This window comes from Meriones unguiculatus, chromosome 12 (assembly GCF_030254825.1).
Source record: "Meriones unguiculatus strain TT.TT164.6M chromosome 12, Bangor_MerUng_6.1, whole genome shotgun sequence".
Lineage (NCBI taxonomy): Eukaryota > Metazoa > Chordata > Mammalia > Rodentia > Muridae > Meriones > Meriones unguiculatus.
In genome coordinates, this window is record NC_083360.1 from 29,585,184 (window position 1) to 29,600,860 (window position 15,677).

The 15,677-nt window shown below is 41.7% G+C and overlaps 1 protein-coding gene across 2 annotated transcripts in view; it reads right to left on the reverse strand.

Moving 5' to 3' along the window:
- The window catches only part of Htt (huntingtin), a 137,008-nt gene that overhangs the window by 40,879 nt on the left and 80,452 nt on the right, over nt 1-15,677 (reverse strand). For both annotated transcript variants that reach the window (XM_060365463.1, XM_021643667.2), the window contains exons 36-41: nt 14,297-14,433; nt 12,301-12,417; nt 8,708-8,830; nt 8,207-8,442; nt 6,904-7,046; nt 3,527-3,734 (exon numbers count right to left, since the gene is read on the reverse strand). In XM_060365463.1, the coding sequence (XP_060221446.1) occupies nt 3,527-3,734; nt 6,904-7,046; nt 8,207-8,442; nt 8,708-8,830; nt 12,301-12,417; nt 14,297-14,433 (964 nt within the window). The remainder of the gene's footprint in view (nt 1-3,526; nt 3,735-6,903; nt 7,047-8,206; nt 8,443-8,707; nt 8,831-12,300; nt 12,418-14,296; nt 14,434-15,677) is intronic.

The window sequence follows — 15,677 nt, forward strand, 5'->3', positions numbered from 1 at the left end:
AGCTAAAGTCAAAACCCATTTCCTATTGAACAAACCGTAATACTGTTTTTAATCTTCAACACTATTGTACACCAACGGAGTGGGCAGATGTTGCTGAAAACATCTGTGGTTTGGTGTAGGCTGGAGCCATTCTTACCTTCCTCCTGCCCTCTTTGCTGGCTCATCCATAGTTGACTTAAGCTCCACACCATGCCTTACCCAGCACAACTCAGGCTAGGGTGTCTACTAGAGTCTCCTGGAAACCTACTACATTCAAGTTCCAGGGCCCAAATCTTTTTCTTTTTTAAGTCTTTTAACAAATTATTTGTGAGCTTGTGCAGCACACTGTGCCTGTGAATGTCGGAGGACAACATATGAGAATCAATTTGCTTTCTACTGTGTAGGTCCTAGGGATTGAACTCAAGTCATCAGGCTTAGCAGCAAGCACGTTTACCCATTGAGCCACCTTGTTAAGGTCAGAGCTACCAGTTTTTTGTTTTTTTGTTTGTTTTTTTCTTAAGACAAGTTCTCACTGTGTAGCTCTGGCTGGCCTGAAACTTGTTATGCAGAGCTCGCTGGCCTTGATTTCACTGAGCTCCACCTGCTTCTGCCTCCTAAGGGTTGAGATTAAAGATATACTCCACCATACCCCGCTCTGAGCTTCAATTTGTAGCTATCACCCTCATCAAATATAATAAATGGAGACAATCACAGAAAACCACAGCCACAAAATGCAGAGATCAATGGATTGTGGGAAAAGTTCAGCCCAATAGATACACTATGTCACAGCTCTTGCATCTGTGGCTCAGGCAACATTATGAAAGAGGAGGCAGAAAGATGATAAGAGCCAGAATAACTAGAAAGTGCTGTGAAGCAGTCTAGGATAGATGTATAAACAAGACCACAAGAAAGGCAATATCCATGGGTATATATTAATGTAGATGGGGAAAATTTTTACAAGATCTCATCCCTAGACAAAATATTATAGGTAGCTAATTAGCCTCTCCCAGGGATGAGCCCTCTTACTGGTTGTTCAATGCAGAGTAGCCAACCCTGAATTCATATATTCACAAATAACAAAATCAGAAGCAGCAGGTTTGTTTATATATATTTATACATACACATACCTACATGCACATATATATTTGTGTAACAAATATAGTAAGAGAAAAAGAGGCTATCAATGTAAGAATGGGGGTATATAGGAGGTTTGGGGAGGGTAGTTGGAAGCAGGGAAGTGATGTGGTTCTATTTCAACTAAAAACATTTTAAAATTAACAACCAACCAACCAAGAAAAGTACAATGCACCGACCCAAAAAAGCTAAATAACAAGGAGAGCCCAAAGGAGGATGCTGGAATCTCACTGAGAAGGGAAAATAGAATAGACATCGGAAGTAGATGAAGAAAGAGAACTGGGTGGGAGAGGGGTTGAAAAGCAGAATGAGGGTAGAAATCAGGTAAGGGGAGAGTAGAGGGTAGAAGATAAGAGGCCTGGGAGAGAGGAGGGAAACCAATGGAGGAGGCCCACCTCTGAGACAAGCTGAAGACCTGTGATGGGGTAGGCTCCTGGGAGGATATGGCATTGACTCTAGCTGAAACTCCTTGCAGCAGGGGATATGGAGACTGAAGTGGCTACCTCCTATAGCCTGGCAGGACTTCCAGTGGAAGGAGGACGCTAACCAACCCACAAAACCTTTGACCCAAAATTTACCCTGCCTACAAGGTGTACAGGGATAAAGATGGAGCAAGATTGTGTGAGTGCCAAGCACTGACTGGCCCAACTTGAGACCTATCCCATGGGAAAGAGCTAACCCCTGATACTATTAATGATACTCTGCTATGCTTATAGACAGAAGCCCAGCATAACTATGCACTGAGAGGCTCCACAAAACAGGAGATCAAAACAGAAGCAGAGACCCACAGCCAAACACTAGGCAGAGCTTGGGGAGTCTTGTAGAAGAGCTGGGGGAAGGAGAGAGGGACTGGGAGGGAACAAGAACTCCACAAGACCAACAAAGTCAACTAACCAAGAATCATAGAGGCTCACAGAGACTGAACTATCAACCAAATTGCATTCATGGCCTGGACCTAGACCCCTCTACACGCATGTAGCTAATGGACAGCTTGGTCTTCATGAGGGTCCCCTAGCAATTAGAACAGGGGCTGTCTCCAACATGGAATCTGTTGCCTGCTTTCAGATCATTTTCTTTTAGCTGGACTGCCTTGCTGGGCCTCAGGGGAAGAGGATGCACTTAGTCCTGATGAGACTTGATGTGCTGGGGCAGGCTTCTCTTTTCTGAGAAGGGGAGGGAAGAAGGGAGAAGAGGATGGGAGGGTGGGACCTGAAAGACAGGAGGGAGGGGGCTGTGATAGGGATGTAAAGTGAATAAATAAATAATTAAAAACAAACAAACAGGAAAAATGCAAAAGAAAGAAAGAAGAAAGGAACAAACACTGGTAGTGCTGAAATACCCTTGCGCTCTTAGCATCTGGAACAGCAGCACTCTTAGCAGCAGGGGCATGGAATATATGCAAATTCTTAGCCCCTAGCAAGTTTCCTTGCACTGAAATGTTTTCAGCAGCTTCAAGGCTGATTTACATGTGCATAGAAGAAGAGAGAACTAGGTAACTGGCTTCCCATCCACTAGCTCTTACAATGTGAGCACAGGCCTAATGTGACAGGCCTAAGAGATCCTCTAAGGATTTCAAATGACATTGTGGGTGCCTCCCCAAGTGATCACATGTGGGGGCAGAAAGTAGCATTTTTATTTCTGTTGCAGACTGAATTCTAGGGAGCACATAGCAGACAGGCAATAATGCCCTACACCGGGATGTAAAAGTTGGGTCTGGATGGGAGGCCCTGGTCTCCCTGTACAAGCTGAGAAGTTAACCTCATCTACACTCTTCCTTAAGAAACTTCCCCCACAAGGGTTCTTAAGAAATTTTCCCCAAAAGTGTTCAGAAAACACTAAGGACTGACTTGTCAGGGCTCACAGCTTTTACTTCTAAACATGCTCAGACATCTGAGTGAGTGAGTACCTGGGCACTGAGATTTAAGTCTAAAAACTCTTTGTAAAAAATAGGGCCACCCACAACCAGAAACAGTCTATCTCAATAATAAACATAAATTAATAAAATACTTCCAATCAGTTTTGAAATTTGCTAAATAATTACTTCATTATCTAAGAATACCCAGAACACATTCAATCATAACAAAGTTAAGACATTGCAAAATGTCTACTGTGGAACCAATGAAAGCCACAGGACGTAGCAGGAGGGATAAAGCCTGACAAGCATAACCCAAACGATGGAACAGTGTCAAAGAGCTTGTCAAAGAAAATCAGAGTGAAAAAGCGACTGTTTAGTTTGAATGCCAATAGCCAGACCACATTTCCCTACAAAACTGAACCCATGAAAGAAAGATTAATATTCAGCCAGAGTTTTACAAAGCCTCATAAAGAATGGAAAATAAAAATGCCCTCATAGCAGCCAAGCCTCAGGCCAAACACTGGGCTGGAGCCTGGCTCCGGGAAGCTGTGTACCTACTTGGGTGTCTGCTGCACCTCTGCCCACCATCGGTGGTCAGTGTAGTTGATTAGCAGTAGGATCTGACACCAGAGCAGTACCAGGGCTGGGTGTGTGGGCACCATGGATCGCACCCGTGCATTCAGGCTCTCTAAAGTATAGAAGCTGCCTTCACAGCCATCACTGGTGAAGAGTCTAGTGGCAGCTGCTGTGATTCTCCGGAACATTCCTAGAATCAAACAAACATAAGTAAAACAGATTATGGGGAATGCTCCTGATGTTCACCTTGGTCCAGTCCCAGGAGACCAGGACTATTCATAGTCCTTTCCCACATTTAGAAGTTTACAGTTCTTGGCACTTAAGAGAATCGTGACTTTAGTGTGTGTCCATGAGCTCATGTGTATGTATGGATGCATGTGTATACCTGGGTACATGTGTTGAAGTCACAGGTTGATATGGAGTCAATATTACTTCTCCACTTTATTTTTTGAGACAAGTCTCTCACTGAACCTGGAGCTCACTGATTAGATATACTAGCTGCCAGTAAGCCCTACGGACCTTGATATCTCCAGCTGTCTGCTACAAGTACAGATGCTGTATCTAGCTTTTTACATAGTGCTAGGAATCCAAACTAAAGTCCTCATACGTTGCACTGCAAGAACGTCTCTGAATAAGGCTTTTCCCTAGCCCCAAACTTTTAACTTTTCTAAGTAGAGACAGACACTAAACTTATTTAATACGGCAGCCCACTTTTGCCCCTCTGCTGATTGCCACATTCTTTGGGAGTCACAAAACAGCTGCTGTGGAAGCCTGAACACAGGTGGCCAGAAAAAGCCAGCCAACACAGGGGCAAAGGATTCAGGCTGCAGTTGAAAGAATACAAAACTGAGCAATAGCCAGCAGACAGAATGGCACCCTACAACTCTTAGACTGGCTGAGACTCAAGAGACAGAAACACAAGGGGCTATAAGAGCAATCAGAACAATTGTCAAAAGATCTAAATATATCTTTATAAAAGTATAACTGATTTATTTCAACCCTATCTTCAGACCTATCTTCTGCTGTGTAACAGCAGAAACAAAAGAGCCTGTCTCAAAACAAGGTGGAAAGAGAGAACAGATTCCTGAGGAGTTGCCCAACCTGGCATGCACATGACCTTTCTCCCCTCCCTCTCTCTCGTACACATACAACAAATAAGAAAATAAATCTTTAGATGACAAACAGCACCTTTAAAAAATCAGTATCAGCAAGTAAGATGATTTGAAACTAGCATCCATTATCAAATTTCAATTTTGGTACATTACATTGTAAAGGGAGGCAGTCCACATAATGTCTTTCTCTCTGGTTCACCTGGGCAGCCTGTTTTCCTCCCAACCCTGTTTTCAACTCCATTTCTTTTGTCTATTTTTCACATCCCAAAGGCTGGTTCTGCTGCCCACTTCCAGCTAGCTTAACAGTCACCCTCAGAAATTGTTTACTGTTGAACTACTCATATCTTCCTGGGACAGTGGTTGTGTAATAGTGTATCACCCTCCTCACCAGAGCCCGGTATAGTGACGGGTCAGAATATAAGTCCTGTTGAATGAAGGCTAACGACAGTACATGCCTTTTATCTAAGGTATGTACAGAAAATGCACAAGGAAATCCAATCATAGAGAACACCTTCTGACTGGAGACACACCTGCCACATCTTACACTTCCTGGCACTTCTGGCTTGGGTTCTAGAAGTCATCTCCAGAGTTCTAACTGATAAGTTGTTTTCACTGGCAGCAAACTATTAGTTCCTCACCTTTCACAAAGCAACCCACACAACCCACAAGGAAGACTGCTCAAACTGGTCAAGGCAGCCAGGAGCTCATAGCTGTCTACTCAAGTTATGGAAAGCTAATCAGCATACTTTAGAGGTTCAGACCACTATGGCCAGAGAACATTCTTCTTCCATGTGAAATGAGTCCACCAGAGAACAAAGCCAAGATAGAAAATATAGCTGGGACATGGGACTACGCCATGGAGACTACAGGATGAAACTACAATGATTAAACAAACAGGTGTATTATTTTTAAGACAAGTGTTCATGCAGGTCACTCCAGCCTCAAACTCTCCATGTAGTTGAGGATGACCTTGAACTTCTGACATTCCTGCCTCTACCTCCTACTTGTTGGGATTACAGGCAAGTACTGAGATTACAGGTACAGGCCATCATGCTTAGGTAAGGTAGAGATCAAAACCAGGGTTTTGTACATTTTGTACGTGTTTGGCAATCACTTCCAATGGAGCTACATTCTCAGCATATCTCTTTAAGTTTGCTCTGACATTTACATTTATGTGTTTATTGGTGAGGAGGTAGCACACGTACGCCAGCATAAACTTGGAGGTCAGAGAATAACTTGAAGCAGTTTATTCTCTCCTTCTGCCATGTGGGTCTTAGAGATCACACTTAGGTTGCCGGGGTTGGTTACAAACACCTGTATCTACTAAGACATCTTGTTGGCCTCCAAATATTTTTTATTGTTGTAAAATACATTTAACATAAAATTTACCACCTTGATAATTTTTAAATATATAGCTCTGGCATTAAATGCATTTATGTTATACAATATCAACACTATTTATAATTCTTTTCACCTTGTAGAACTAAAACTTCATAGTCACTAAGTCCCTCTCCTGAAACTACTGGCATCTACCATCCTGGTTTCTGTCTCTAGATTTGGAGTACTATGAGCATCTCATATAAATGAAACACAGTGTACATCCTTTTGTGTCTAGTTCATTTTGCTTAGGACGACCTCTTCAAGGGTCACCTATGTTGGCCTTTTAATTTTATGTATATGAGCGTTTTGCCTGCATGTATGTATATGCATCTCATGCATGCCTGGTGCTCTTAGAGTCTAGAAGGAGGAATCACATCCTGGAATTACAGATGACTGTAAGCCTCTATGATATATTGGGAAGCAAAGGTGGGTAGTCCACAAGAATAACAAATACTCTCAACTGCTAAGCTATCTCTCCAGTACCCCATGTTGTTTCTTATGTCAGAATTATTTTGCTTTTTCAAGCTAAAAATATTCTATGTATATAAACATTTGACTCTATCATATATATATATATATATATATATATATGCCAGATTTGGTTTATCAACCAGCCCACTAATAAATGCTGGAGTTGCTTCTTCTTAGCTATTTAATGAATGCTGTTATGAAAACTAGTACAGAGCTATCTTCCAAGTGCTCTGCTACTCATTCTTTCAGGTGTCTGCCTATCAATGTATGGTATCAGGTTTACACCTATCATCAACATGCTCTCACATGGTGTAGGGAATGTGAGCTTCTATGGGAAGAGAGCACTGCTGGAGGCAGGGAACATGAAATATTATCAATCTAATTGGATTTACTTACCAGATTTGAAAATGTGGATCAGACACATGAGCAGTGTGCCTAGCTCTTGACAGTAGAATGTATGCTGCTGTTCACTCATTTCCACTTTGAGCTGTTTTGTAACAATGTCTTCTAAAAGAATACCAACCAGCTGTAAAAGAAATCTTCCAAGAAAGGGAACAAAGAACAGCATATTAGTCATTATCAACGAGCTTGCGCCAAGCACAAGTGTGAAATAAAGACCGTTTGTGTAAAGTAGGAGAAATAAGGGCAGTACACTAAACAAAGCTAAAGTGAAATGTGTCAGACCATCATTGTGGACTAAGTCTCTGTCTGCTTCTCTCTATATCACCTTCCTTAAATATGAAATAGTATCATACCATTTTCAAAGGCCCATCAAGACAAAATGACAAGCGGTATTTTTTTTTTAAAGCTTTATCAGCTATGAGAGTGTTATATAAATACAAGCTGGGAATTTGCCATAGGAATGTAGTGTAACATCAGTTTTATCCACTCCTTCAACTTAACAGAGGGAGAGTAATGGGCTGCCAGTTGAACCTGCAAACAAAAAGGCAGTGTGTAGGTTTACAAGCTAGCATAGGTGTCTCCCCCTGAAAAGACGAGAGGCCCTAAGGAGCACATCTGCAGCACCGCTCTAATGTAGTGAATGCTCCATACAAAGCACTGACAAGTGCCTAAGAGATATCACTGCCTTGAGGCACTCAAAAAGTATGTGGGCAGGAGCACATGAGTTGATCCTGCAGGCATGTGGTAGATGCAATTCACTCAGGAAATGAAAGGTTCTTAAAAGTAGCACATGGTGAAAATAAGTACAGGGTTGAGCTACTCTTGTCAAGTCAGTCATAAGGACAGAGCTAAAATGAGGCAGAACCATAAAAAAGACGTTAAAAAAAAAAGCCATCGTAAGGGAAGGGAATAATAAAAATCAGGGCTCAGGAGAATTTGCTGCCCTGGCAGACAACCTAGGTTCAATCCCCAGAATCCACATGGCAGCTTCCAACTGTCTGAAACTCCTGTTCCAGGGGCTTCAATGATGTCTGGCCTCCATGAGCATGAGACACACATAGGCAAAACACTCGTACACATTTACTAAAAAGAAATACACCTTTTTGTTTGGTTGGTTTGGTTCAAGATAAGGTTTCTCTGTGTAAATAAATAAATCTTACAAAAAAAAAAAAAAAGGCTAGGCAAGTGAGTTCAGACCCACAGAAAGACCAGCAATTATTGCTGGCTGCTGCTGCTGAGACACCATGGGACTAGCCAAGAGACACAGTCAGATTACAGGTTCCGAAAGAAAACATACCTTGAGAATGTGTCTTCTGGCAAATTCTTTATTTGTTTCCCTTCACTGCGTTCTCCCAGTGTTGAATTACTGTCTCCATCCCTTAACCTATTAATTACTGGACAGGAGATTAAATATGGAGAGAAGGAGAGCTCCTGAACACGAGAAAGAACAATGTCTTCGGTGGACTGGGAAATGAGAACCCTCAGAATGGCTAGGATTCCAGATATCCACAGCTGCACAGTGCTTACAGATGCCTAAAAAACAAAACACACATGCTAATGCTAAGGAAAGATCATTAAATTTTCCCTGGTTGCCAATTCCATGGAAGAAAATCACCCCAATTTACGACTTTACCAGAAAGTCCCTACAACAACTGCTTCCAAGCGTGGTCCCAGAGAAGCAGGACCAGGCTCAGCTGGAACTGAAAAATGCAAATTCTTAAGTTCCACCTCACCAGCTGTGGCAGATCTGGGCTGGAACCCACCTTCTAGTGCATCAGGAGTGTCTGGTGAGACTCACCATTGTGCTTGGAGTGATGAACATACTCCGCAGAAGCATGTCCACAGGACGAAGAGAGGAAGGAGCCAAAATCTCAAACAAGGTATTTAACACTCCAAGGGCTTCGTGAGAGTCAATATGCATCTGTGGAATTAAACATCACGGATATGTCTGTGCAACCCGATGGAAATGCCAGCTTCACACGCACTACTGTACCTCTAGGGCATGCTATTACCACTATCCCTACCATACCCTCTCACTTAAAAGTTAAAGCATTTTACTTTCAGTAGTGACCCTATTTTCAGGACAGTGTATCAGATGCACTTAGCAAAGCTTCAGGATACTCTGTCTCCATCCCTGCCCACCCATCCTTCCTTTTCCTATGACTGGCTTCTTGTATCCAATTGGTGTGCTACAATGAATTGCTCTCTGCTCAGCCTGAAGCACTCTCTTGAGGTAGCTGCTACAATCACCCTGTTCCTTCCTTCCTGTTTACTCAAAGGTTACCTCCTATGCAGGACTTTCTCCTTTTGTCATTGATAAAACAATGCATCCCCCAACCTGACACTACCCCCTCTCCTCTGCCATAAGAGAACTACTATCCTCTGATATTTTATACTTCAATAATGTATTCCTTGGGGAATCCAAGATGGCGGCACCGAGAGGACACTGTGTCTGATGAGCAGGACAGCAATGACTACACAGTGACCAAAAGACTAAACTCTGGGTCCTAAAACACCAGCAATTGTGTTTCCCAGGTGAGAGGAAACCCTATGGTGTGGGAAGCAATCAATGGAATTGAATAGAAGACCCAGAAATAAACCCACACACTTATGGACACCTGATTTTTGATAATGATGCCAAAACCATACAATGGAAAAAAGATAGCATCCTCAACAAATGGTGCTGGTCTAACTGGGTATCTACATGTAGAAAAATGCAAATAGATCCATACTTATCACCCTGCACAAAACTAAAGTCCAAGTGGATCAAAGACATCAACATAAAAGCAGACACACTAAACCTGTTACAAGAAAAAGTGGGGAAGAGCCTAGAACTCACTGGCACAGGAGACAACTTCCTGAACAGAACACCAACAACACAGGCTCTGAGATCAAGAATCAATAAATGGGACTTCATGAAACTGAAAAGTTTCTGTAAAGCAAAAGACACTGTTATCTGAACAAAACAACAGCCTATGGATTAGGAAAGGATCTTCACCGACCCTATATCTGACAGAGGGCTAATATCCAGAATATATAAAGAACTCAAGAAGTTAAACAGCAATAAATCAAGTAAACCATTTAAAAAATGGGGTACAGAGCTAAACAGAGAATTCTCAATACAGGAATACTGAATGGCAGAGAAACACTTAAAGAAATGCTCACCATCCTTAGTCATCAGGAAAATGCAAATCAAAACGACCCTGAGATTTCACCTTACACCCATCAGAATGGCTAAGACCAAAAATTCAAGTGACAACCCATGCTGGAAAGGAGGTGGAGAAAGGGAAACCCTCTTCCACTGCTGGTGGGAATGTAAACTTCAACAACCACTTTGGAAACCAATCTGGTGCTTTCTCAGACAATTAGGAATAATAGTGCTATCTCAAGACCCAACCATACCACTCCTAGGCATATATCCAAAAGATACTCAAGTACACAACATTTACTCAACCATGCTCTTAGTAGCTCATAATAGCCAAAATCTGGAAACAACCCAGATGTCCCTCAGTTGCGAAATGGATACAGAAATTGTGGTACATTTACACAATGGACTACTACTCAGCAATTAAAAACAAGGAAATCATGAAATTTGCAGGCAAATGGTGGGAACTAGAAAAGATCATCCTGAGTGAGGTATCCCAGAAGCAGAAAGACACACATGGTGTACACTCACTTATAAGTAAGTGGATCTTAGACATATAATGTAGGATAATCATACTAAAATCTGTATACCTAAAGAAGCTAAACAAGAAGGAGGACCCTCTGTAAGATGATCAATCCTCATTCAGAAAGGCAAACAGGATAGACCACCAGAAGAAGGTGAAAACAAGAAACAAGACAGGATCCTACCACAGAGGGCCTCTGAAAGACTCTACCCTGCAGGGTATTAAAGCAGATGCTGAGACTCATAGCCAAACTTTGGGTAGTTTTGGGTAGAGTGCAGGGAATCTTATGAAAGAAGGGGGAGATAGGAAGACCTGGAAGTGTCTGGCATTCCATGAAGAGAACAATAGAACCAAAAAAATCTGGGCCCAGGGGTCTGTTCTGAGACTGATACTAAGGACCATGCCTGGAGATAACCTAGAACCCTTGAACAAATGTAGCACATGGCAGCTCAGTGTCCAAATGGGCTCCCTAGTAAGGGGAACGAGCTGTCTCTGACATGAACTTAGTGGCTGGCTCTTTGATCACCTCCCCCTGAAGTAGGGGGGAGCAGCCTTAACAGGCCACAGAGGAAGACGATGCAGCCAGACCTGATGAGAGCTGATAAAGAAGGGTCAGATGGAAGGGGAGGAGTTCCTCCCTATCAGTGGCCTGGGGAAGGGGCATGGGAGGAAGTAAGGGAAGGAAAGGAGGGAGGGTGAGACTGGGAGGAGACGAGAGAGGGGTCTACAGTTGGGATACAAAGTGAATAAATTGTAATAAATAAAAATTACATCAAAAAATTAAAATCCTTCGTTACCTGCCTTATTATTCACTGTCTGTCTCAAGGAAAGCTTCACTGTAAGGTGGGAGAGCAGTGCTTTTCAGTATATTTTGTTTAATGAAGTATTTATTATCAGTCCCTACAATACTGCGCAGCATATGAAGACACTACTACTGACAAGAGTATGCCTACATGGAGGAACATGGCCACTTTGTGCTTTCTACAGAAACTATTTCAAAAGCCGTGCCTTGCCATCTTCTAGGGGGTTTCAATCAAAGCACAGTCAGAGCTCCATGTAGCAAATGCTCAGGCTTTCTGGAAGGACTGTCTATAGCCAGGCTCTGTCTTGTGGTGTAATGTTGCTGCAGAGTGAGTTGCTGCACATTTCTGTATTCTGAGGCCCACATGATTCCAGGAGCAAGGACTGTTTGTTTCCACAAGATATGGCACAGCCAGACCACTGCATTTTCTTAATTAACTAGTAATGCTATCTGATTACAGAAATTCTGACTAAGTGATGAATAGCTTCTAGGTTTACTTTGTAAGTTATAAGAAAAACAAACATGAACAAAAGTAAAGAAAGCTAAAGATCAAATAAAATACCCTACTGACTAGAATACAGGAGTCTGAATAAAAAAAAAAAAATAAGAAAGGACTCAGTATTCAAGTCAGAATTGGACCAATCAACTACAGACCCATCACATCTCATGTTCTGCGAGAATGGAAAACCTCAATAATCTCTCTGACCCTTGATTCCCTCACTTGTAAAGTGAGAAGGTAATTTCAAACTCAAAGGGTAATGGTAATAAAAGAAGCCACTTTCTCCATGACCAGCACTGAGAACAATTTCGAAGCAAAAACCTGTCAGAATATAATGTTCACAACCAACCTTCCTAGGCATCGCGGTCCATTCTGAAATAAATCACACTACATGATGGCAAACCAGGGCCATGGTAACAAACCTGCTGCTTGGCTAACATGGGCAGGATGATGTCTGCGACCTGCCGAGATAGCCGTTTCCACTTGTCCTCATTCTCCTTGTGGCACTGCTGCAGGACAAGGATGAACATCTCCAGAACCTGCAAGAATGTTGGGGTGAGATCAGAATGCTTCCCAACCCAGGGCCCCTCTACCTTCCCATGTCTCACAATGGTCCAAGCTCAGGTGGGTAACTCTAAGGTTCAAAGAGCTATAATCCCCAGTGAAGACTGAGGAAGCCACACAATCTTCACCCCCATGATTTGTGAATGTGAAGCAAGCAAGCAAACAAACAAACAAAAAAACAGAAGAAGAGATGCAGTAAGATCCAAGGGCATGAGTGAGTCATGTGGGCTCAGGAAGACTCACGATCAGTATTATTTCTACGGCATTATAACATTTCATGAACAAAGAAGAAATAGAGTGAAAAATCAAACTTACAGTAATCTGCAGAACTCAAAGACACCCTAGACTAAACACCCCATGGGATACCTTTATAGTCCTATGTACGTTAAATTCACCTCAGGGCTTTTTGCAAAGGTAATCTATTTTCGAGTGGCCCTCACAACTGTCATACAAAGCTAAGGGTGAGTTTACTGGTGGTCATTTTGGTCATTCTAAATAAGATGTATCTGTGACCTGGTAAATGTTTGTAATAGAGACATCTGGCTCATTGCCCATTTTGTAGATAAAGTCTTACTGGACCACAGCCATGCCATCTGTATATATGCTGCCTATATCCACTTTTGTGCTACAATAGACCAGGAAACCCACAAAGCTTGCCATGCTGACTAGCTGGTGCTTACAGAAAGAGTCTTCTAACCCCTGAGTTTTGAAATGTGACTGCTCTAAAAGATGCACACTGCTGGGCAATGGTGGTGCACGCCTTTAATCCCAGTAGTCAGGAGGCAGAGGCAGGTGGATCTCTGAGTTTGAGGCCAGCTTGGTTTACAGAGTGAGTTTCAGACATCTAGGGCTACATGGAGAAACCCTAGCTTAATTCACCCACCCCTTCATAAAAAAAAAAAAAAAAAAAAAAAAAGCATACCACCTCAGGGATAATATAAAGCCTAACCCAACTACTCCATCTCCAAGGCTGCCCTTCTTCAAGGTCCACGCACAATGTTTATGCTACACAAGAACCTCGTCTCCTCTTTATTTCATGGATATTTAAGGATGTCCTTGGGGCGTAAGAACCTGTTGCATATACACAAGTGGAATACTCTTCCCCAAAACACTACCAGCCAGCCCCACTATGCTTGGCAAAGTCATCTGTTTACTCTCAAGACTACTTTATGCCTCTGTTATTTTTTATTGCAGTCATGTGACTTAACTAGGCATTAAATATTTAATTAAATATTACAAAGATTGATCAAAACATAAATGTAACAAAGAAAGTACTGTTGCTCTGAGAAAGGGTTGTAGTTTTATGAACATTCAGAGGTGGGCAGCTGAAAGAAACCAACAAAATAAGGAAGGAATAGGCAAACGTACAAGTTTAAAAAGGACAAAAACTTAAAAATTATATTTCCACAGATGTGCTGACTCAAAGCATTTAAAATCCATGCTCCAACTTTAGGAAAACAAAACTAGAAAACACAAATAAAAAGAACATAAGTATGTTGAGACAGAGGCAAATACACTAATTACTTATTTCAGATTTGAAGTTTCTAGTATTTTTTTAAATGTCAATGGTTTAGGTCAACACGGTCAATTACTTGATCCTTGAACCATGTTTGAGAAAACATAGCCTCTATCACACTTAGTATCTTGACTGACATCACAGCAGTCAGTCACACATCTGCCTGCCTTCTGGGGCTGTGCCAGCTCTTACCATAGTGTATTTTCTCTTCTCACTGCCATCTCTGTAGGTCCCAGAGAACCCAGTGCTCGTGAGACAGTTCGACACACACAAGATCTCATGGCTATGGAATGTCTGTACATGCTGATCATGTGATTACCACTATACCTTCCTCTTACCTGATGGTACTGGATGAGCCTTAACAACATGGACACCACCACCTCCTTCTGGGTTTCAAGCTCTTTCCCTGCGTCAGCTTTATTTGTTCCTCTTAACACAAAGAGGTCATGGACAATGGGCTGCAGAGCAGGTATGGCTGTGGGCACAAAAGAGTGAGTAAATAAGGCCACATACAATAACAGCCTGCGAGAGACAGCTGTTATGACTCCAAAGTATTTTAAGAAGTAAAAGAAGCCAGTGCAGTGGCGCAACCTTTAATCCCAGCACTCAGGGAGGCAGAGGCAGGCAGCTTTCTGTGATTTTGAGGCCAGCCTGGTCTACAAAGTGAGTCCAAGACAGCTAAGGCTACACAGAGAAACCCTGTCTTGAAAAAACAAAGAAAACAAACCAAACCAAACAAAGAAAACAACAAAAGAAAAGAAAAATAAATAAAGAAAACCTTAGCTGGAACTTGGCTTACAGAAAGGGCTGATTAGGATTGTTAAAGTGTATCTGAAATCACCATTACACTACTGTAGGAGGCCACAGTTCTTCCTCTCAACAATGCCTGACAGCTTGTGAAAGCTTAACAGCAAGAAAAATGAGCTTCTATTTCAAATGCAGCATCACTTCTGACAATAAGTGGCTGAAATCAAAGTCAATTTGAAAATAAGAAAACATTTAAAATAACCAAAATAGCAACCTCCCTCATCTATGCATAATCTACTTGATTTACTAAAAAGGTAATACATTCTGTGGCTACAGAATACATTTAAGTCACAGTACCATATTATTATACTGTTTTAAGTTAAAAACTGACTCATTAGATCAAGATTTTTCTTTAGGTCTTATTTATCTTGGTCCCAAATAGAAGTCAAACCAAATTAATTGGTTTAACAGTACGGAATAGAAAAGAACTATAAAAGAAATGGCTTTAATTGACACACAGTACATAATCCTTGTTGGCATGCATACGTATATTTTGACTTTTGGTAACACAAACACACACCCTAACCTCACTGGCACATGCAGAAATACTTAGTGATATGAGTACACATGCATGTATGTGCAAATATACATTCTGAACCTCAATGACACTCTGGACCACAAACTCTGATCCTCACATGTGTACATATACACACTTTGGTGCTCTGTAGAAAGAACATATGTAGATCCTGACCTTCAGTGCCACACAATATATTTGCTTTAATTTGCTTGCTGAAATTTCATCAGATGATCAAGCAGCCCAGTATTAAGTAAAACAGCTGACTGCCACTCATATATTTTAAACAAATACAAGGACCTAAGGTTTCCTGGACGTGCAGTGTCAGTCCAAAGACACTACATTTTTAAAGCATATTTATTTATTTTTATTTTTACAGGCATGGTCTTTTACCTGAA